The sequence below is a fragment of the Colias croceus genome, chromosome 17 (genome assembly GCF_905220415.1).
Source record: "Colias croceus chromosome 17, ilColCroc2.1".
NCBI lineage: Eukaryota > Metazoa > Arthropoda > Insecta > Lepidoptera > Pieridae > Colias > Colias croceus.
In genome coordinates this window covers 1,734,860-1,757,055 of record NC_059553.1, presented here as the reverse complement: position 1 = coordinate 1,757,055, position 22,196 = coordinate 1,734,860, and the positions used below count along the sequence as shown (strand labels likewise).

Genomic DNA, 22,196 nt, shown 5'->3' with positions numbered 1-22,196 from the left:
TCTTATTTATTTTATTCTTCTATACTTAGTTTTATTTCGGTTATTTACATATCGAATAAATAAAACTCCCAAGTTGATTTATAAATACATTCATTATAAAAATAACAATTTCTTCAATATTTATTAATTCACTATCTTCTTATCATTATGCTTTTGTTTCTTGATGTAGTTCTTTTTAAAGAACTTCAAGAACATGTAATATACAAAGAATACATTAGGGAAATACATAAGAGGGACTCCAAGGGATGCAGGACAACTTGGTAGAAATACTTGGGCGCTGTAGATCAGCATTATTGTGAATTGTACCTGTAATAAGATACATAAACATTATAATACAATCTTAATCTTGATATCTGAAATAAATTGAATGTTTATTTTGGCATCAAATAAAGAATCACAGAAATGGTTTCTAAGTGCCAAAATTATTAGAAATTTTAGTGATTTCCTTGTAAGTTTGTTATAATTCATATTTGAAAAAATATGAAATATTTAAATCATTGGACGTTGGGAAAATTCTGCAACTTACAATTTTATTTGCAGAAACTATTTACAGTCTGCTTGGTGTTCAGATAAAAATAGCCTTTGTGGTTTTTCAGTACATAAGTAGCACATCATTATTGAAATAATGATACATTATCTATATCTCTAGTTGTGAGGCCCAATAACATTAAATTATTTCTTTGTGTTTCTAACTAGCTGACAGATATTGTTCTGTTTTAATACATGCAACCTATAGTTGTTAATTTTCTCTAAACCTAAATTTAAAGCATAAATTGCATTAAACAAAATTTTGTTCATCTGCACGTCATGTGTGATGCCTTGACAAAGTACGAGAGAATCTATAATCTATATTAATAAAATACTCATACTATACATAATAGACCATGTATCAATAAGATTAAAGATACATGGTTGGACTTTTCTTAAATTTTGACATTATTTAAACTCTTCTTTACACTGAATTGGGTTTATAAGTGACTAGCTGTGCTCCACGGTTTCACCTGCATTGCTCCACTCCTGTTGGTCTTAGCGTGATGATATATAGCCTCCCTCGATAAATGAGCTACCTAACACTGAAAGAATTTTTCAAATTGCACCGGTAGATCTTGATAATAGCGCTTTCAAAGAAACAAACAAACTCTTCAGCTTTATAATATTAGCATAGATAAAAATGTTGAGCAAAAGGGGCTCTTAAATTTAACCTTTTATATGTTGACCTTTATATGTTGTATCTGTAAGTAAGGCTGTAAGTGTATCACTAAAATTAGTAACACACACGACACTAAAAAGATTATAGTTCAATACTCACCATTTGCATTATGGTAATCCATTTTTTATACTTAATAAGATAAGCCTTGACTGTGTGGCTTCCCTCCAGCGAGAGTAAATAATATGTGTACATTACTACATGTACTGCGTTGTTGAGCATCGGAGAGAACGATGTTATACCACCTGTAACAAATAAATAATATAATATAAGGTGAGGATCCATCACTATAAAGTATAAAAAAAGAGTTTCATGAATTAACAGATTTCGATGTTTTATGAGAAATCATTTAAAATTATGTTCATCGCTGGGTTTTATGATTGTCTGTTTTAGATTACAGTCTGTAAAGGTTGAAATACAGGGATAAAAATATACAATGTAATGTGTGCTTTCCATGCATTAAGAAGTATCTAATTCATTAGACTGTTTTAAATATCTCCACCTGGGCCCATCGTCTGGACAGTTTCTTGTTATTATCAATAAACTAATTTATAGTCCAGTATTCAACAAAGAAAAAGATGTCGCCTAAGACCACTCCTTACGGCACAACTGAAATATGTGACACCCACACTATATAGCTTGCTTATGTATACTCTAAGTTTTTCATAATATTGAGGAAGATTACTTGCAGAAACGACATATTGGAATTATTGATTCCATTTCATACTATAGTTAGTAACAATGCAGATATCGAGATTTTCGTTATATTATCCTACTAATATTATAATTGCGAAAGTATGTGAGGATGTGTGTGTGTGTGTGTGTGTTTGTTACTCTTTCACGCAAATACTACTGAACCGATTACAATGAAATTTAGCACACATATAGAGGTTAACTTGGATTAACACATAGGATAGGTTTTATCCCGGAAATCCCACGGGAACGGGAATTATGCGGGTTTTTCTTTGAAGCCGCGGACGGAAAGCTAGTTCCTTTATATAATAATTATTCATAAGTGAAGTACAAAATAAGTCCTATCTCTTTTAGTGAAAGAGCATCACATACATGGGCGTAGCTAGCCATGGGCTCAAGGTGGGGCAACAATAAAAAATAATATGTAACTAGCAACTGTATGTACCAAGTATGTACCCAAAGTTATATCCAGGTCTTCAAATGCCGGCGGCCGTACCGCCGGCATTTGCGAAGGCATTCGCGAAAGCACTCGCGAAGGCATTTGCGAAGGCATTCGCGAAGGCATTGGCGAAGGCATTCGCGAAGGCATTTGCGAAGGCATTCATTTTCTAGTGTAGGCACTAGAAAAAAAAAAGTGTAGAGTAAAAAGTATCAGTGAGTTGAAGAACGTGTAACACAACAAAAGTGAAATTGGATAAGTTAGTGGGGTAACTAATTGTGGTACTATACTCATTTTTCTTAGTTCATGTAACATAGAAGCCTCAGCTATTTTCTTTTTTAATTCGTTGTAATTCGTTATTCGAATTATTCTTATTCAAAACACCTTATTGTTCACCTACCACACCATGAAATAGATCCAAAAATCTTCAGCCGTTTCAGTGTCGCTGGGCGTATGACACTTGTTAGTTGTTAGTCAGTCAATTTAGAGGTAAATAATACTAATTATAAAGGTCGCATTTTCTGTGCCGCCTGTCGACTTTCGAGAATCGAGTGTGAATTTTCTTACGGATATTAAGCTTAGTAGTTAGTAGGTACTTCAATTTTTAGATTTGGTTAGGTATCTACCTACCTTCCAGGTCAAAGCTAGAGTGGGGCAAGCGCCCCACCCTACCCCACCGTGGCTACGCCCATGATCACATATCTTCACAACAATATTAATGGGATACAGCCTCTAACACAAACCTTTGTAGATGAGGCTCTTTGAAATCTTTCTTTATAGATTGATTTGCAAACACCGATAGAACACGTTATGCAAGCCTGTGGGCGTTAATTAGCCGGCATTTGTGCATAGACTTTTTATGGATTCGACACCAAGAATAATGCATATGATAAGATGACGTCGTGATGTACTAGTGGCCCCCCGGCTTCAAACTCACACATTTATTTATTCAATTAGACTTCTTTGAGAAGCACTTTTGAAACGTCATTACATATTTTTAACATTTACCACCGATTCGGAAAGCAGTATCTACGGAGAAGAACCGGCAAGACTTCACTCTACTTATATAGTCTATTGTAGTAAATACCTCACTTTATAGGACCGTTTCTATAGTAACCTCTTCACGAGATACTTTGTACTTGGGGATCACGCAAAAATGCGCGGTGAAAAATTTTTTGAAATTGGTGAATTAGGGTCATTGCGCCAGTTCGCGTCCACTTAGTGCAGTTGGAAAGTTTGAAGGAGAAAATAAAAATGTTCCAGAACAAATTTCAACGCAAAATTTATGTAACGTGTTCATTACATAGTCTATTTTAAGATTTACTTTCAATTGTGTTGGAAATATCATGTGGTTTTTATTTATCTAGACAAATAGCAGAATTAGACGTTTTACCCAGTTCGCGTCCAAAAATTCCAGTTTGCGTCCACCCGTGGACCAGTTCGCGTCCACCAGCTTAGAAAAAGAATTAAAAGTGTATTGGGTGATATTTTATCAGATAAATGCAAATAAAAATTAGATTTTAATAAATTATTTATTTACGAATATAGTTATTTAATAAAAACCGGCCAAATGCGAGTGGGACTCGCATACCAAGGGTTCCGTATTAACCTGTTTTTTTTTCATATGTTTTATCTGTAAATGATTATTTTTTCAATATTTCCCTTATTTGTGCTATAAGACGTTGCTTCGTACCAAACTTCAAGTGTCTGTGTTCACGTAAAGTACCCTGTAGGTTTTGATTCCCTTGCGAATGTCGAAATTTACGAAAATTTGCAGCATAAACGGCTGTATCTTTTGAATTCTTTGGCTTATAAGTTTGATTTTTTCACTGCTTCAAGGGACCGTAGACTTGAGTATTCAATATAAATTTCAGCCTTATACCTGAACGCGTTACTGAGAAAAAGGGTCTTGACAGAAAGACAGACCAGCAGACGGACATACAGACGGACGGATATCAAAGTGATCCTACAAGGATTCCGGTTTTTTAATTTCACTGTAAGGAAACTGGCAAAACTTATTTATATTTATCTTCTCATCATTAATAGAACTAAAAATTAACAAAAAACAAAGTTACATTATGTAAATAAATAATAATCAGTTCTATTAAGATTACCTACCTAGTACCTACCCTATTTTTTAGTTTCTAATGAATTAAATTTCTTTTTTGTCTAATTATTTTCTTAACCACAGACTTATTGACTCTCATTCTCAAAGATAGGTACTAGTCTCATTCTTAGAATATCCATTTTAAAATGAAAAAATAGCATAAAAATTTGCTAATTTGAATGAAAATTTAAATTATCAACTTGTGGTCTTAGTCAAAAATTTACAATCTATTTTAAATTATATATTTTAACAAACAATTCATTGCTACGTAATGAAAAACAATGTGGACGCAATATGTTCTATTGATTATGTACTATAGGTATAGTTTGCGCCCACCGTGGACGCAAAATGGAAGATGTATAAATTCGGTGTAGTAATTCGCGTCCACCTTATTTTAGCTATTAATTGTAAAAGAAATAAGCTGATTTATAATCCATACTATTCCATGTTTTGTTAGCAAAGTAAAGAAACAGTTACATATTCAAAAATTCACATTTAACAATAAGATACTTACCGCCAAACGCGACGCTGCGCACTATTTTTTTTCTCAAAATTCCGCGCGTTTTAGCTCTCTCGTCTAATAGCCAAAATTAAATATTTTTTTTAAATAAGATAGGCGGTGCGCAGGCATATTTTGAATATGTGTGCATGTCTCTTATACAGTGAGGTATTATCGGAAATTTTTCTTATTACAATTTTACATAAAGTTTACTTATTTTCGTGAATTTTCTAAAAGATATCCGCAAAATGGACGCGAATAGGCAGGTGGACGCGAACAGGCGCAATGACCCTAGTTCCTTAGAATGACGCGTTCAAACAAACTCTTCAGCTTTATGTAATTTGTATAGAAGCGAAAAGCATTATTAACTTGATGCGACATATTTGTAGCTTAATAGGGCTGTCAATAGCTGACCAAAATGGAACTGGGCCAACTATATCCATTAGTTACTAGCAGGCCGATATCTGACGTGTATTGACTTGCCGTCGCGTCGTATAGCAGTTAATTTAGTAGACCGAAACAATGGACCGAATGCTCGATTGTATGAAAAGTTTTGTTTTTGTTTTATCGCGTTAATATCGTTTCTTGTGATAGATATTACATTATGGATGGTATATAATATCGAGCTTAAGTACTTAAGGAGCGTAAAAAATTAATATATGAAAGTTTGAAAAGTTCAGAACAGGCGAAGCTATAGATCCGATGTTGATGTTTTTTTTTTAGAAGAACCCAGGTGGATTACATCGTGTCTGAAATAAATTGCTTGTTTTGTCCTTATGTTTTGTCATACTAATGAATGTCAATTTTTTACATAAAAGTGACCCGGGATAAAAAAATTACCTGATTTTCCTCCGTAAAGAAATAGCTTCATAATAATACATTTTAAAATCGATTGTGTACCTAATTTTTGTGGGAAATAAATAGACAAAAATCTTAATCTTTTCTCTCTTGAGATTATTAAGTTAGTTCTTAGTTGAGATTATTAAGCCACTTAATATCCATTTGCAACGTAAGTAATACGTCATAAAGTCGTTATAAAAAAGTAATTTTATAGGTAACAAACAAGTTGATGGATTTTTATTATCTGTGATTATTGTAATTCAATAACTTATACCGCACCCAGATAACACGCAAATAATATTTCCAAATGAATTCTGTATGAACTGTTTCCTTGATTTATTTATTAGAAGGAAAATTAAGGTGTTTTATTATATTTATAACACTGGTCTGCAAAAAAATTTTTTTTCGCGCTCCTTCTTATTTTTGCACAAGATTATTATAGAAGTGATACTTCTGAACAGAAATTAAGTTTTAAAAAATTTGTATCACGTCTAGATTTTTTGTGGTTTAATTTGAAAGAAACCCCTTTTTTTGTTCTAAGAATACATCGTTATTTTGATAATTAGGTTTAAATATTACAAATAATGTCAAGAAAACTATTAAAAACTATAAGATAATATAATTACACATTATTTATATTGTTTCAATTAGTAGTTTTCTCTTCTTTTAATATTTTATAAGGAGTTTCGCGACGAATCGATCAAGTAAAATCAGCAAGCTTTGCTGTCAACTTATTATCTATATTTTACTATATTTTCAGTTAGCTTTTCCGTATCTCCTCTCAAACTTCTGGTGAAATGTTTCATAGTGGTCACCAGATACTCTTTTGACAGCTTTAGTCTGCTTAATTTCATAATTTAATTCTTATCTAAGCTCCCGCATTTGTAGTCCCTAGAGACCACACTAAAGACTAGCGCTTTCGATGTTGCGTCGTTTAAAAATTCATAACACGTGATTCAATTTTGCTTTATGGTTGAAATTATATACAAATTTTCATCAATATATCAGTACAATATAAAAATTTTACCAAATTATTAGGATAAAATCATCAACCTTCACCTTAAAACTTTACTTTGAACTGAGCGCAGCGGAGTCGTGATAAGAACTACGGAAGCCCATAAATTCCCTACAAATTAGTGTAAAAATAATGTCTTCAGTAGATATCGTTCTAGTTTTATAAATTCAAGTCGTTTTTGTGATGAAAAATATAATAAAGACCGAATAAAATAGCATTATTGCAAGAGAGACTACCAAACAATACAGAATTTTGAGGTATTTAAAAACAGCAATAAAAAAAAATTTTGACGTGATACAAAAAAACTGAAAGCAGATCTAGATTCAGCATGTTGAGATCTCCATGTTTATCATATTTTTATTCAGTGTAATTAACCTTTCGTTTACAATGTTCGTGATACGATGATTAAACTAATGAAATATCATGTTTATGGCTCATAAAATGATAAAAATGAACAGCTTTATGACTAGTCTCGTCTTCCATAATGGATAGTGTGAGATTTTTGCTTGAGGATTCTGTGAAAATAGCCGTTTTTCGTATACGGTTTCTTTCCAAATTTTAGATTTCTGCTGACTTGTTTTTAAATGCATAAATTGGGATTCAAATATATCAATGTACATCAAAATAAATCTAGTAGCCAATTTATTATTAAAAATGTCGTCTGTAATAACAAAAATTAGTAAACAACTTTCCTTTTAATAGTTTTTTCAATGCATTCACGATGTTGTGGTTTACAAGCAATCGTAGCGAAACTAACGTATGGTAGACGTAATTATGTTAATTGGTAATTTATTTCCGTTTGTAATGTTTCTTATAAATGTTATGTACGTGAATACTTACGGGATGTTATAATTTGTATATGCTTAATGTTAAATAAACTTAAATTATGAGCAATTCTGAAAAATTACGATCTGTATAGCACAGGTAGATAAAGATAGATAAATTCATAATTAAATTAAAAAAGTTATTGCGGTAAAATCAAAATTAGTAGTTTTTGCGGTATGAAACACCCAGCTTTGATACCTTTTGAATCAATGAAAAGATAATAATTAGTTTATTCCGTCTTTAAAACAATTTAACCAAATACTTACGAATCATCTTAAAATGCATTTTATCATCCTGTTCATTAAAAAAAATACTTTATAAAAAAATATATGAAAAGATACTCCACAGTTTTTGTGTCTATCGAATAATTCAGTAAGTCTTTCTTTTATTGCGAACAAAGGGGATAATCTATCATTTTAATCTAGCCGAGACCACCTGTCTAGCTTTTATCGAAGAACTATTGTTAGAGTAATGGTTGCATTGTACAAAGTACAAGAGTTATTACGTAGTGAATACTGTTAAGTTCCGTATGCAGTATTATTGGTGTATATGAAATATGCAATTTAGTTAATTTTTGTACGATTAAACTGTGGAGTATAGACTATAGGTATATAGGTCTGTTGGAGACAAATGAAATCTTATATCATAGGGACATTTTAAAGAACAAGAGTTATCTGAGAAATGATACCTATACCCGATTTAATTTTTATGCTTCTATTCGAGAAATGATAAAAAATCAAACTATGTACTAACTAAAACCACATTTAAAGAAGTAACTACTAAAGCATTTCTTTCCACGGCTCCGTTCTGGTAGTTATTTTTTTTTTGGTCAGTAACCTTTAAAATTTTTACATTGCAGAAAAACGGGAAGTCAAAATAACTACATCGTCCAGTTTTATTACCACAGAATTCATAATGAATCTATTTCTAGTAACATCTAAATGAAGTGGTATTTCTTTTACCCATTAGTATAAAGAATAGAGCAATGTTGCACATAAATGTTCGGTCTTTTTGGTATTTTAATGCATTTGAGATTACGTAGGCGTTGCGTAATGCTTAGCTGACTCTGCACAGTTAGTATTGGTCTTGATCTAGATAATATATGAAGGTGCTAGAATTTTATTATTATTTTTCTTGTATTAATAAGGACATTTTTTGTGAATGAAATGAAGCTGGAAGTCTTCCTAGATAGATTGACTTGATAGACTGTTGTAAAATTTGTAACACTTGTCTATCTTTTTGCCTATTACGGTCTAATCTTAATATATATAAATCTCGTGTCACAATGTTTGTCCTCAATGGACTCCTAAACCACTTAACCGATTATAATAAAATTCGCACACCATGTGCAGTTCGATCTAACTTGAGAGATAGGATAGTTTAAACATGTAGGTACCACGGGCGAAGCCGGGGCGGACCACTAGTAGACCTATAAGATTCTTTATTTACTTACAAGTTGCACATAAAACAGCTTTCAATTAAAAAATAGAATCATACAAAAATTTCACCCAGTCCAAAGTTTTGATGTAACAAATCATAAAAATACAGTCGAATTTAGAACCTTTTACTTTTCTTGAATTCAGTTGAAAATATTATACACACTACCATGCTGAACTGGATGGTCTCCCTAATACAGATAGACTAAGTAGTTATAGCTTATACCACAGACTCTTATACGCATAATATGGTACGTTCGGATTTGACTGATTGGTGTTATATTATTGTGATGTTTAACCGGTATCCTGTCTTGCGTGTGCCATAATGCCACCAGCCCAACACGCTAGCGGAGCACGCGATTTGAAAATATATAACTGGTTTTTATGCCTTTTCTAATGTGATGTGAAGTGAGTAATTCGTGGTATTTCTTAAATAAGAAATTATAGGACTTGGATATAAATTTGGACGAAAATGGACAGGGACATTTAAATCCCACCAAAAACATTTTCATGTAAAATGTTGCCAAGACGAGCCCATTTGACTCGCACTGTGAAAAAGTTATCAGATCTCATGTAGAGCCAAGCTTCTAACACTACACGCCCTAACTCTACAAGGCCTAACTTCACAAACTCTACACCTTAGTCAAAATATGTGGCTTGGCCATTTCGCTACATTCACATCGGCGTAAGGTGAAAAATTAATTAATTCACTGTTCATTACTTTTGTGTTATACAATAGTTCTTGTAGTAACGAACGGCCAAGCCACATATTTTGACTAAGGTGTAGAGTTTGTGAAGTTAGGCCTTGTAGAGTTAGGGCGTGTAGTGTTAGAAGCTTGGCTCTACATGAGATCTGATAACTTTTTCACAGTGCGAGTCAAATGGGCTCGTCTTGGCAACATTTTACATGAAAATGTTTTTGGTGGGATTTCATTTCTTTTTGTAAGTTGTTTGTAGTTAACAAAATTTTATATGTCGATTAAATTAATTTTTTTTTAACAAGGAGTACATATATATATCTAGGGGAACCAAGTTTTAGATTATTAGATTAGACCTCTAGCGTCATCAAAATTTAATTTAAAATTACAGGTCTCATACAAACTCCCATTCCCTAGTTTAAGGGGTTGGGGGATGAAAGTTACAAGTTTTATAATTTTTTTGTTGTTTGTGTGCTAATACTAGCTTACATACAAAATTTCAGCTTTCTAGGACATTAGGAAATACCTTAAGAATTTTGATGATCATCAGTGAGTCAGTGACGAAATTAGCGTTTTTTAGATATAAATAAAATCTGAAGTATAAAAGCTAATGTAATTAAAACTTAATATTTTCAATAAGTCCGCTATTGGCAATATATCCCGAAAATTTTGTTGATCTAGCATAATCCAAACCCAAGTTATGAGGGTTCAAAAAAACGTCGAAGCGCTTCGAGAAAAGGTAGGTAGTGCCCGTGCGCTTCGCTTGTTCGCTTTGCTCGTCTTGGCGGGGGCACTACCGTGCCCCCAGATAGTGTCGAGGAAATGTTTGTCGCATGATCATTGATCATATGAAAAATTTTAAACATAGTCAAATAAGTTTATAACCATATTAGCTCCCCAGTGACTCAAATATAAAAAGGCGTCATCATAATAAATTATATTTTCAATTTATCCCGTAAAAAAATGATTCACCATCTTCTAAATGAAATGTAAAGTCGTCCCACTACTCGTATGGGCCGCAGTTATTTATTCACCACGCTCCATATGAAACGCCGTTGAATAGGCGTTTGTTTCTGACGTCACTGCTTTATTTGTTAACGCGTATTGTATACCTACGTCATTCGTGTAAAAGTGCTGGAAGAAATGGACTTTCCGAATTCAATGGGACGAGGAAATGTTGGTTTTTCTAATTGTATGGTACGGTGGTGTCGATGTAGCATATAGGAACTGTACCTAATGCTGTTTATTGTGTTCGATGTTGTATTGATTTAGTAGAAACAGATGACACAATGTGTTAATAATTTAATATTTATCCTATATTTTAATCTTCTTGGATACATTAGAGAATTATAATTTATTTATTTTTTGCACACATTATAAGTGTAGTATGCATTGCTACTGCAACTTGAAATTGAAATACATAATGTGTCATCTCTAATCATTAGCATTTCAAAACACAAAGAATCAATAGCACACAACACTATGTTTGTAAAAAGCACTTGCAGCGTGCGTCTAAAAATCAAACGTGATTTGCGCAGAAATAAAAATAAAGTGAAATATGTTGAGTTTAGTTTAAACAAGTGCTATGAAAGAAAAAGTTGTTAAATTTTAAAATCTGAAAACGTCAAATTTCTTTTATATCCGAGCCAAGATACCAAAGTTCAAACGTTGTAATTAATTTGTAAAAACAGCTCTATTTAGCGTTTAATTAAAAGTACTCCATTAGGCCAAAGTTGAGAATATAAAGCACGAACAAAATTTAACTTATAAAATACTTGTCTTTTAATTTTGCTAAAATTATAGGTACACTGTAACAACTCTCATGCTGTTTTGAATGTATTCAAAGGTGCCATTATTTCAATTAATTTTTAACATTATCTATGAATGAATTTTTTATACAGGTGACCTTTTCGTTCCGACATTATTAATGGATTGCGCCGTGACCTGTACATAAAGAAATGTTTTTGTCGGGATTTATATTTGGATTAAAATTTTCCAACACGGTTTGACGCAGTGGTAGTTATGGTCAAAATGTTAATGAATTACTTACCTTAATTATTGCCTAAATGTATAAGGTGTATAATCTCTTTCATAATTACACACATATTTGTGTGTAATTATGAAAGAGATGTTGCTGGACGTCATTTTCATTTCAAAACATATGAAATACAATAATGGGGAAATACTGGTTAAAATGTGTACTATTATACTCAAGAAATGGCACCTGACTCTTAAGAATTCAACTTTACATCGAGGCGCGACAGAAAATTACACAGTGCATCATAATATTGACTGACTTATGGAGTAATAGCGGTCAGTACTCCCGGCGTTCAATAAACGTTAAACATAAACATGTTTCTTACTAAAACTAGAGGCTTCATTCATTTATTACTGTATCTGTTAGCTTGAGGAGAAAGACAAAGACACTGACTCAAAAATTATCAACGACAAGATTATTAGTATAACATGAAGAAAGAAAAGCACAATATGTAATTGTACTATGTAATTCTCATAAATACCCCCTTAACGAAGGGATTCTCAGATTTCTCAATAAGATGGCAATAATGTTGTCTGCGCAATTTTTAGGACTTAATAAGAAACCACGTAGAACCTTACAAATTCAGTTATTAATGAAAATAAAAGTAAAATCCTTACCTCCCACATACTTCACACCAGACCATATGATAATCAGCGTGCTAACATGATGGTACACATGCAAGAAAGACGCCTGTCGTTCCCTCTTCCTCAGTATAAAGAACACAGTATCGAACAGCTCTATTATCTTCAAGATGATCGTCCACCACAGAAAGCGGAGCATCCGCACGGCCTCCGGGTTCATGGAGTAGTCAGGTAACATGCACCCGAAGTGATAGGTAGTGGTCCAGCCTGATGTCATTATCTGGGAAAAAAATGAAAATCAAACAAAATTCCTCATTGGTTTGAACGATTGAGAGATTTAGTTAAATTAGACAACTCAAACTCCCTTATGTATGTACGTACCTATCACTGCTGATCGGTGAAAATCTTATGAAAATCTGTTTAGTCGATTTTAGTGTATCGCAAACAGAGGTTGACTATAATATTATGTCGCGATAATTATTATGTGAATAGTCTTCAATTCAAATGATATATTCTTCTTATCACCGATTTGGCCGTTGTTTTTCCTTCCAAAAATAGGTAATTTATGCCATTTCATCGACCATTCACCAGAAATTGGTTATAATATCAATTCCCCATAGCAATGCTTACGTAATGATTGGCATGTCAAGCAGCATGACATGTCGTGTCCATAACTCAATACAATAAATGTAGATACATCTAAAAGACAACAGGGTAAATCTAATAGAGTCCCTTCGAGATATCCTTCAAGCTTGGAGAAATATTATCAAGGGACACTGTTTACGATATAGCAAAAGAACTTTCAGAATCGACTCTGAATAGAATGGAAATTATATAGTAGATATTTTTACGTTTATGATTTATAGGTATACTAGCTTTCCGCCCGCGGCTTCACCCGCGTTTTCAAAGAAAAACCCGCATAGTTTCCGTTCCCGTGGGATTTCCGGGATAAAACCTATCCTATGTCCCGGGATAAAAAGTAGCCTATGTCCTTTCTCGGGTATCAAAATATCTCCATACCAAATTTCATGAAAATTGGTTCAGTAGTTATAAGTCGTGATTGAGTAACAGACAGACAGACAGACAGTTACTTTCGCATTTATAATATTAGTATGGATGTATGCTAACCTAAAAGTATTTTGTCTTATCGTCAGTATTATAAATTATCAGTAGGTATTCTTATTTTCTTTATGTATACGTAAGGCTTCTTAAAATACTTAAAATAACTTGTAGGTAAGACTAAAACAAATACATGCAAAAGTGACACCACTTTATCTCAGTGTAATAATGACTGAGAATGAAAAAACCAAAAAAGAAAACAGTGAAAAATAGAACGTCCTCTTTCATTAAATCGGTTAAAAGGACATAAAATTAAATCAATCGGAAAGCACTAAAATGGTTCTCATGCGTCATAAAAACGAGATCCTATTTGGGGAATGTATAACAAGCTTAATATGACACAGAAGTTCAACTGAAATTGTGCCAATTGGAGCATCCCGAATAATAACTCTCAACACAGATACGATTTTTACGTACTGTCCTAATATTTGCCTGTAATAATAAAAACTATGCCAGTCTATCTAATCAGATAGATGAAAATAACACTAAAATCTATTCAGTATTTTCGAAAGCCAAGAGAAATATATTGGCAAAATAAAAGAAATATTATATGTAAACAAAAACTCCAATAACTATAATTCATTTAAACTATTTAACGTGTTTATTACACTTTTCTATATCTACGAGTATATCCGAGTTCGTCGTTACATTTTGCATGCCCATACGGATATCCGTATTCGTATCTCTCATCTAATGGTGCTTTTACATCAAACGAACATAGAGCTAGAGCAAGAGCATTCTTTCGTGATATTTTAGTGTAAACGAAAACTTGTATTCAGTGTTGTTCAGTATTAGAACATTGCATAGAATCTTTTCGAACGCCCTTAGAACAACGAAAGAATGCTGTAAGCCCGTTAACACTAAAACAATTTGACATAGTGGGGTTAGAATGAGCATTAGCTCGGTTGATGTAAATGCACCGTAACAGCTTACGATATAATCATCCAACATAAAGTGCGTAAAACTTTTCTAAAGTATCAATTAACGCAAATAAACGCAGGCCCAGTTATCAGCGATCGTGTGAACTGCAAACAAGTGGGCTGTGACGTAACTAAATGTTTTACAGCCCATTTCCTCTAGAGAGACGAAAGTTTAATGTCCCATTGAGAAAGCCTTGAGTTTTTTATCTGATGATTATTTTGGGTGGTATAGTGAACTATTTAGATCAAGGATAAGAGATTATTAATTGAATTTTAAATTTTAAAAACATGGTCAACAAAAATGTGAATGTAGTTAGGTACGTGAGGTACAGTTTGTTAGTTTAAAATAGAAAATAATTATCAAATACCTATATGGAATTCCATGGAAATGAAAATTACGTGAAAAATACTTATGACGAGTTAATTGGCTACGTAGAATATTTTTATGAGGGATCCAAGCAGAAAGTATAAATAATGCTGAAAATTCAAGCATGGAGGATTTCAAGGAAATTTAAATTACGTGTACGAGACTTAACACGAGTTATTTTGCTTCTTAGAATATTATGTGGGAACCAACAAGTCTCCAAAGCTGTAATAACGATATAAGTTTTTTTTACAAGGGTTGTGTCATAAAATATAAAGAATCTGCAAGTAATACAGAAAAACAAATCAAAATTAATTTATTAATGCAATTCACGACCAAATTACGAAAAATGTGCGGTGACAATGATGAATAACAAATGAGTAAAAAAATGTTTACGAATTTTTTCGTACATTCCTAATTATTTATTGTGTTTATATATGTATTATTTATACAGTTTGGGTTTTTCCAAAAAAAAAAAAGACAAAGACGGAGCGAACAACTTTTTTTCGGTTGCGGTCATATGAAATCACATTTTTAGGTGACATTAAAGAAAAAAATGTTAATATAGTATAGGTCTTAATACTTACCCCCCAAGTGACAATAGCGTTAGCAACGATCTGTAGCACGTTGTACCACTTTATGACCGTGCGCAGTTCGAATGCCTTCCTATTCTTCATGTACATCGGCAGGATTAGCTTCACCACTGCCAAGTAGGTGCTGATGATGAAGAACACCGGCCATGGTGAGGTCATAAGCAGCCAGTCTTTCACGCGAGGATCTGGGAAAATTAACCTTGCTTAGAATCGTTTTTTAACTATGTTTTTAGTTTTAACTGATGAAACTATCTCCAGTATTAGGTTTAACGCCTGCGAAGGTGATATGTATATATGTATGTATGAAGTGATATGTATGAAGGTGATATTTTGTAGTTTTTAATAACCGACATTTACATTATGTTTAGGCCTGGCGTTTGTATTGTGCAATGGTTATGAGACTCAAATAAGTTTAACATTTTTCCGATTTATATGACCCATATTTAACCATTTATTACCAGGATTTGGAAACAAATAAGTACATATCTACAATAGTTCCCACATCAAGAAGATCTCTGTTACAAACTCGATCATGCACCATTGTTCCTCGTTACTCAACAATCCGCACCCTTAACGAGAGATTGTTTATCAACAGAATCGATACCGACGGTCAGCGGTCAGGTCTACGTTCCGGTACGCGTGATCGCACATAACTTATCGTCACTATCGATTACGGTCCAGTACCAAACGTGACTGATCATGTCCGGTATAATGGGTATTGTTGACAATGGTTACATTTTTGAAAGTGGTCAAAATGTAACTAGCAAGATGATGATTTAAATTATGATCTAGTCTGTGTGTGTGAAGTCCCATGTCTCCGTAGTGGGGTAAGGGGCAGATGCATTATGCATACATCTGTTTCACTGATCGATTTTTTCTTTAGGGACAAGTAGGTGATCAGCTTTCTGTGCCCTACCAGACCGAGATATTTTTTTTTTCGTCGTCTCCACCGGGAATCGAACCCAGGACCCCTTGGTTCTACGCTCACGCGTCAACCACTGTACCAAGGAGGCGGTCGTCGAAGTACCATGATCTAGTCTAGGATAAAGAAATTAAAGCAAACAAGCCATAACATATAATGACATAATTGTCAACAAATTGTCAAATTAATTGATAGGTCTAAAATTGTTCTTGATTAAAGAGCCTTAAAAGGGCAACAAATCCTTTATCTATCCTGATTTTTTATCTTGTTATAGTGTATAATTTAAGATCTCTAAACATGAGAGAATTTATTCATCGCACGTTTTTACACGTGTTCAATTTAGCTAGCAGTGTATTGGGAATCCATTGTGTGTCATTTGACATGAGTAGCTTCCATATAAGTGTACCTACATAGGCACCCTATTCAGATCGATACCTAGGGTTGCCAACTTTTTTTACAAGAAATAAAGTATATTCAGGTCTATGAAGATTATTAAACAGTATTTTAGCAAAACAAACAGTATTTATTGTATAGTGTGCGCCCTCTGACTAAATAAAATAAAATTGTGAGCGTCTAAATGTAACACATAGTAATGTGTCTGCATTTTGATGCTGAAAACAGTATTTTTTATACTTTTTTTTTTTTGTTAAACAGTAAAAAGTATAATTTAGTGAAAAACAGTAGAATACTGTTTAAACAGTATAGTTGGCAACCCTGTCGATACCCCATATAGTGGCTGACTGATTTGCAACATTGATCGTTGTAGAGGTTTGCTTGACAATATTATTAACAACACATATTTTATCCTAAAACAAATTGAATTATAAATCTGATACATTTTCTAGTAGCACATAGAGCCAGGATTACCTTTGAAGGTACATAGATGCCTCTCAAACGAGTACCTCGTTGAAATACGAGATACAATTTGAAAGGACTCGGAAGTGCTCGTTAGCGCTGGCTCAGAAAATAGCATTGAATTTTGATTCCGAACTCAGCTAAGGCTTAGAACGAGGTAAAAGGTGTAACTTTAGAGAGGGTCATTTAAATCATCTTTAATGATCAAACTTTTAGAGGCTTTTGACCTTCATTAGTTGGAATGATAGGCAAAATTTAATTGTCAGATTTTGTAATGATTTTACGAATTGCGATATTAATGTTCACCTAAAGAGCATGGGACATTTTAGTATGAAGCCTGGTATACCTACCAATTTGCGATAAAAAAAAAGTCATTTTGGCGGCAAGAGATGAAACATGTGCCAATCGATAGTACATCAAAATACAAATAGGAAATACTCTTTGGTAAAATGTCGTAATTGATACGGTTTCGGAATAAATAAGAGTTTAAAAAAATTTTTTTCTTTTTAGTTTTTTGAATTATTTGTTACTTCTTACACTTAAACGTTAAGACAAAGCATATACAACTTCTAATTTGTAATAAGTGACGCACCGCACGTGCGTATCCCTAGCCCAAAGTTGGTTTATTACTTTGGTTTAGATAGTAATGCAACATTTTATAACCCTTTTTTTACAAATTAGAAGTTTTATATGCTTTGTTTTAACCTTTAAGTGTAAGAAGTAACAAATAATTCAAAAAACTGAAAAAAAAAATATTTTTTTTAACCCTTATTTATTCCGAAACCGTATCAATTACGACATTTTACCAAAGAGTATTTCCTATTTGTATTTTGATGTACTATCGATTGGCACATGTTTCATCTCTTGCCGCCAAAATGAAGTTTTTTCAAAATTTCCAACTTTAGGTATACCAGTTAGGTTCCTTGCTTTTTACCTATATAAATTGTTCTTTGTGTATTTACGCGAAATTTAACATGAACACTTAAATATTTGACACCTATTTGAACTAGGAAAAATCTGATCAAACAGAACATATTATCTACGTAAATAGAAGCAGCCATGTACAACTAGGTACTTCATCATCATAATAATATCTAGTAAGTGATGTTTGGTTTCAACTTTAACGGGAGAGACGTTGCAGGAAAGTAGGTACCTAATTCACTTTGTTTTGATTCCTCTGAAAAAACTAACTCGAAGTTTTTTTTTCTTTATCTAAGCGTGTTTCTGCACGTGCTCTCATTGTTATTTAACCGATAGTTAACCCTGTAAGTATCCAAAAAACTTATTTTCCACTAGTCAAGCAAACTCACGGGTCTCAACTAGTATTCCACATAACAAAGGTCACTCGTCTTCGCCATTAGCATATTCAATGACGGTATAGTGCAAGTGTTGACGGCCTCCAGACAGCGTACATTTTAATTTTAATACGGCATTTCGCCATATACGTATTATTTTAATTAAATAAATTGCAACTTATCTATGCGTCTATCGTATTAGGTTTGTGTCTAATAGAATGATAAATATCTGGATATGATATTACCATCTGAACTAGCATAGTCTTCTGGCTTCGCTTTGATTAAATATATTTTCTGGTTTCAGTTATCTTTGAACCAAATTACTTCTAAATCTCGTCTATTTTGGCTTCAATGAATACAAAAGTCCAAACTGTTTTATGTTAGTGTTAAATTACATAACATATTCAATTTATAAAAATTGTAAATCTATACTAATATTATAAAGCTGAAGAGTTTGTTTTTTTGTTTGTATGTATGTTTGTTTGTTTGAACGCGCTAATCTCGGGAACTACTGGTCCGATTTGAAAAATTCTTTCGGTGTTAGATAGCCCATTTATCAAGGAAGGCTATAGGCATATATCCTATCATCACGCTACTACCAACAGGAGTGGAGCCACGGGGGTGAAACCGCGCGGAGCAGCTAGTTATAAATAAAATTCAAGACTAGGTACAGACGAAGTCTTTACTTTGAAGGTCTGATCAAAAATTTGATATATTTCTTAATATAGAAAAGCATGCAGAGATTATCTCTGCGTTCTATATAGACTGACTTTAGATTCCACTAATTTCAGCAACATTTCTTATTAAAATTTTGCTGAAAAATGTTTAACTCCAAACAAAGAACTTCATTGGTGTAAAATAAGACACATTGAAAATGAAAATCTAGTTTTTAATTCAACAACTTGTTGCTTAAATCCAGCCTGGCATATAAATAAGCTCATATCCAAATTTTAAGCGATAAATTTGTGCCGAAAATATTGCGTAAATTGCCAATTTTCTGTAAATTTTTCACTCAAAGTGACCTGAATATTCTAGGGCCTATAATTTAATCGCAAAGAGGAAAATCAACGATGGAATTTATTCGTGGTAATTTCGTGTTTACCAATTTTATCATAACAAAAATACCACCAACGTTGTTAAAAGATTATTATTTACTAGCTGCGCCTCGCGGTTTCACCCGCGTGGCTCCGCTCCTGTTGGTCTTAACGTAATTATATATATCTAACCTACTAATATTATAAATGCGAAAGTTTGTATGGATGTATGGATGTTTGTTACTCTTTCACGTAAAAACTACTGAACCGATTACAATGAAATTTAGCACACATATAGAGGGTAACTTGGATGAACACATAGGATAGTTTTTATCCCGGAAATCCTAGGGGAACGGGAACTATGCGGGTTTTCCTTTGCAAACGCGGGCGAAGCCGCGGGCGGGAATCTAGTATAACCTATAGCCTTCCTTGATAAATGGGCTATCTAACACCGAAAAAATTTTTCAAATCGGACCAGTAGTTCCTGAGATTAGTGCGTTCAAACTAACAAACTCTTCTGCTTTTTAATATTAGCATAGATATTTAGCACATCAAAGACGAAACGATTTCGAGCAGATTACGGTGACAATTTTTCGCTTAAATAAGCTAATTTAGTTCAAAAGGTCCTAATGTAGAGTTTAGAAACACTTTGTCACGAGTGAGACCTTTGAAAATGTCAAATAGTCGCCGAAACCAGCGCTGTGTGATAGAATTCCCTTACTCAATACATTTGAAATGATATAATCTATAATGAGAGTATTTTATTTGTCGTATGTCTGAAACTTTCCAAAAACTATCAGCCTAGTTTTGAGCTTATTTTGAAATGGTGTTATAATAAAAAGAGCAACAAAATATACAGAAATGAAACTATTCTTCTAAGATTTATGATAACTTGATAGTTTCTGATTTCATTTTAATTAGATATCTCTTTTGAGAGAAGCACTCAATTTAAATACTGAAAACATTTGTTTTAGTTTTTTTTTTCAATAGTAGGCACGGCACACACTTTCTAACACAAATAATCAAAAAGACTTCTAATTATATGGGAAAGAGCTAAATCTCTTATTACAATACCGAACGTTCACTTCGATCCGCAACACACTGAACTTCGACATTTTCGCAACACAAACAATCACACCAATATTTTATTACCTGCTTTTTCAAAGAACACAACATTGTAGGCTCTAGTTATCGCCTCCATTATGTAACTATCACACTACCACACAATGCTTAAAATTTGTTAATATTTTATGCCTGATGTTAACCCGCGTATACACTGTCTTCAAAGAATATAAATTGTGAATAAAACTCTCTATATGTTTTATAGGTCATAATATATAAAGTGTCGCATGGGAAATATATATTTATAAAGACTTTTTTTCTATTTTTTTCCGCATTTTAAATATGGGGTTCCTAGAACGTATACGTCCTACGTGACTTAGGTGATATGTCCGGCATGTTACTCAGCGCCCGGAATCACAGACACAATACAAAATCTATTGTGTCGTGGCCCGATCGGGCCGCACGGGGCTCAATGGGTTAAATATATTAACAAATATATAATTAAATAGATTTATTTAAATGGTTATTTGTATTAAAAAAATGTCGGCTTGTTATAGATCCTACGTGATTGACGTCCATTTCATTTAATGGGAAAAAGGTGTGGCTGTATTATAATTATGTATCTTGAGTCTTTTTGTTCTATTTTCTTTTTCATAAACATGATAAAGGAATTAAGCATATTGGTTTCAAGTATGAAATCAATTTGATAATTTGCCTTTTTTATTTCTTCTCTCTTTCCAATAACTGTTTCATACTTCAATTTATCAATTAATATAAGAATAGCCGTAAGCTATCGAAAAACTAATTATAAACTAAACATTTTCCCTTTCATTCAGATCTATTCCTCTTGTAGATATGCTATTTCACTCGACTTACCTATTTTCTATACAAAAGGAGCCTTAGCCTTTTTAATGGTTCCATCTATTTATATACCCAAGTTAATATAAATTAATTTAGTTGTGCAGACGACGTGATGTTCAAGTGTTTTGCGCAATTTTTACGAAACAAGAATATTGTCCAATAATAGATACAAATCAATTTAAAACTGATTTTGAATAGTTGAAAATTCCAATTGTGTACAACGTCCTTACTTATTCAAATATTAATCCACATTATAAATTATAAACAGTTCATCGCAAATTCAAGTATATAAGTGTGTAGCTGAAAATATATGCTGAAACTCTAATTTTAAAATGAATTCACGTATATATTTTTAAAAGTATTATTTATCGTTTATTTATTGAATCATTGATATAAAATTGATGAATCGCTAATAACCCTAATTTTTTGTATATCCATACTAATATTATAAATGCGAAAGTAACTCTGTCTGTCTGTCTGTTACTCAATCACGCCTTAACTACTGAACCAATTTGCATGAAATTTGGTATAGAGATAATTTGATACCCGAGACTTTTTACCCCGGGACATAGGATAGGTTTTATCCGGGAAATGCCACGGGAACGGGAACTATGCGGGTTTTTCATTGACTGCGCGGGCGATGCCGCGGGTGGAAAGCTAGTTATTCAATAAGGAAGTAAAAATACTAGTATTATATTATCATTAAAGTATTTATTAAATCGTTACATGTTGCCTATATTTTATTTTAGGTTAGGTTTGGGTTTTATAATATTATGTATGTAAGGAGTGTTTG

General features: G+C 32.9%; 2 protein-coding genes across 6 annotated transcripts in view; one reads left to right on the top strand and one right to left on the bottom strand.

Annotated features, from left to right (window-relative positions):
* The window catches only part of LOC123698939 (oxysterol-binding protein-related protein 9), a 74,831-nt gene that overhangs the window by 393 nt on the left and 52,242 nt on the right, over positions 1-22,196 (top strand). The window lies entirely within an intron of this gene.
* Positions 108-20,696, bottom strand: LOC123698943 (elongation of very long chain fatty acids protein). 2 transcript variants are annotated; one of them, XM_045645776.1, is made up of 5 exons: positions 20,633-20,696; positions 15,369-15,559; positions 12,415-12,658; positions 1,310-1,452; positions 108-306 (listed from the first exon to the last, which is right to left on the bottom strand). In XM_045645776.1, the coding sequence occupies exons 1-5, from the start codon at positions 20,679-20,681 to the stop codon at positions 124-126; spliced, it is 810 nt and encodes a 269-aa protein (XP_045501732.1). In that variant the 5' UTR covers positions 20,682-20,696; the 3' UTR covers positions 108-123. The 2 variants fall into 2 exon arrangements, with proteins under 2 accessions (XP_045501732.1, XP_045501733.1); XM_045645777.1 differs by lacking the exon at positions 20,633-20,696 and adding an exon at positions 20,555-20,576.

Bases quoted from the DNA above. Each gene is read 5' to 3' on its own strand.
- LOC123698943 (XM_045645776.1), bottom strand. From the start codon at position 20,681: ATGGAGGCGATAACTAGAGCCTACAATGTTGTGTTCTTTGAAAAAGCA. The intron at 15,560-20,632 runs GTAATAAAATAT...TAATTTTCCCAG, and splicing joins TGTGTTCTTTGAAAAAGCAG to ATCCTCGCGTGAAAGACTGG. The intron at 1,453-12,414 runs GTAAGGATTTTA...TATTTGTTACAG, and splicing joins TGGTGTGAAGTATGTGGGAG to GTGGTATAACATCGTTCTCT.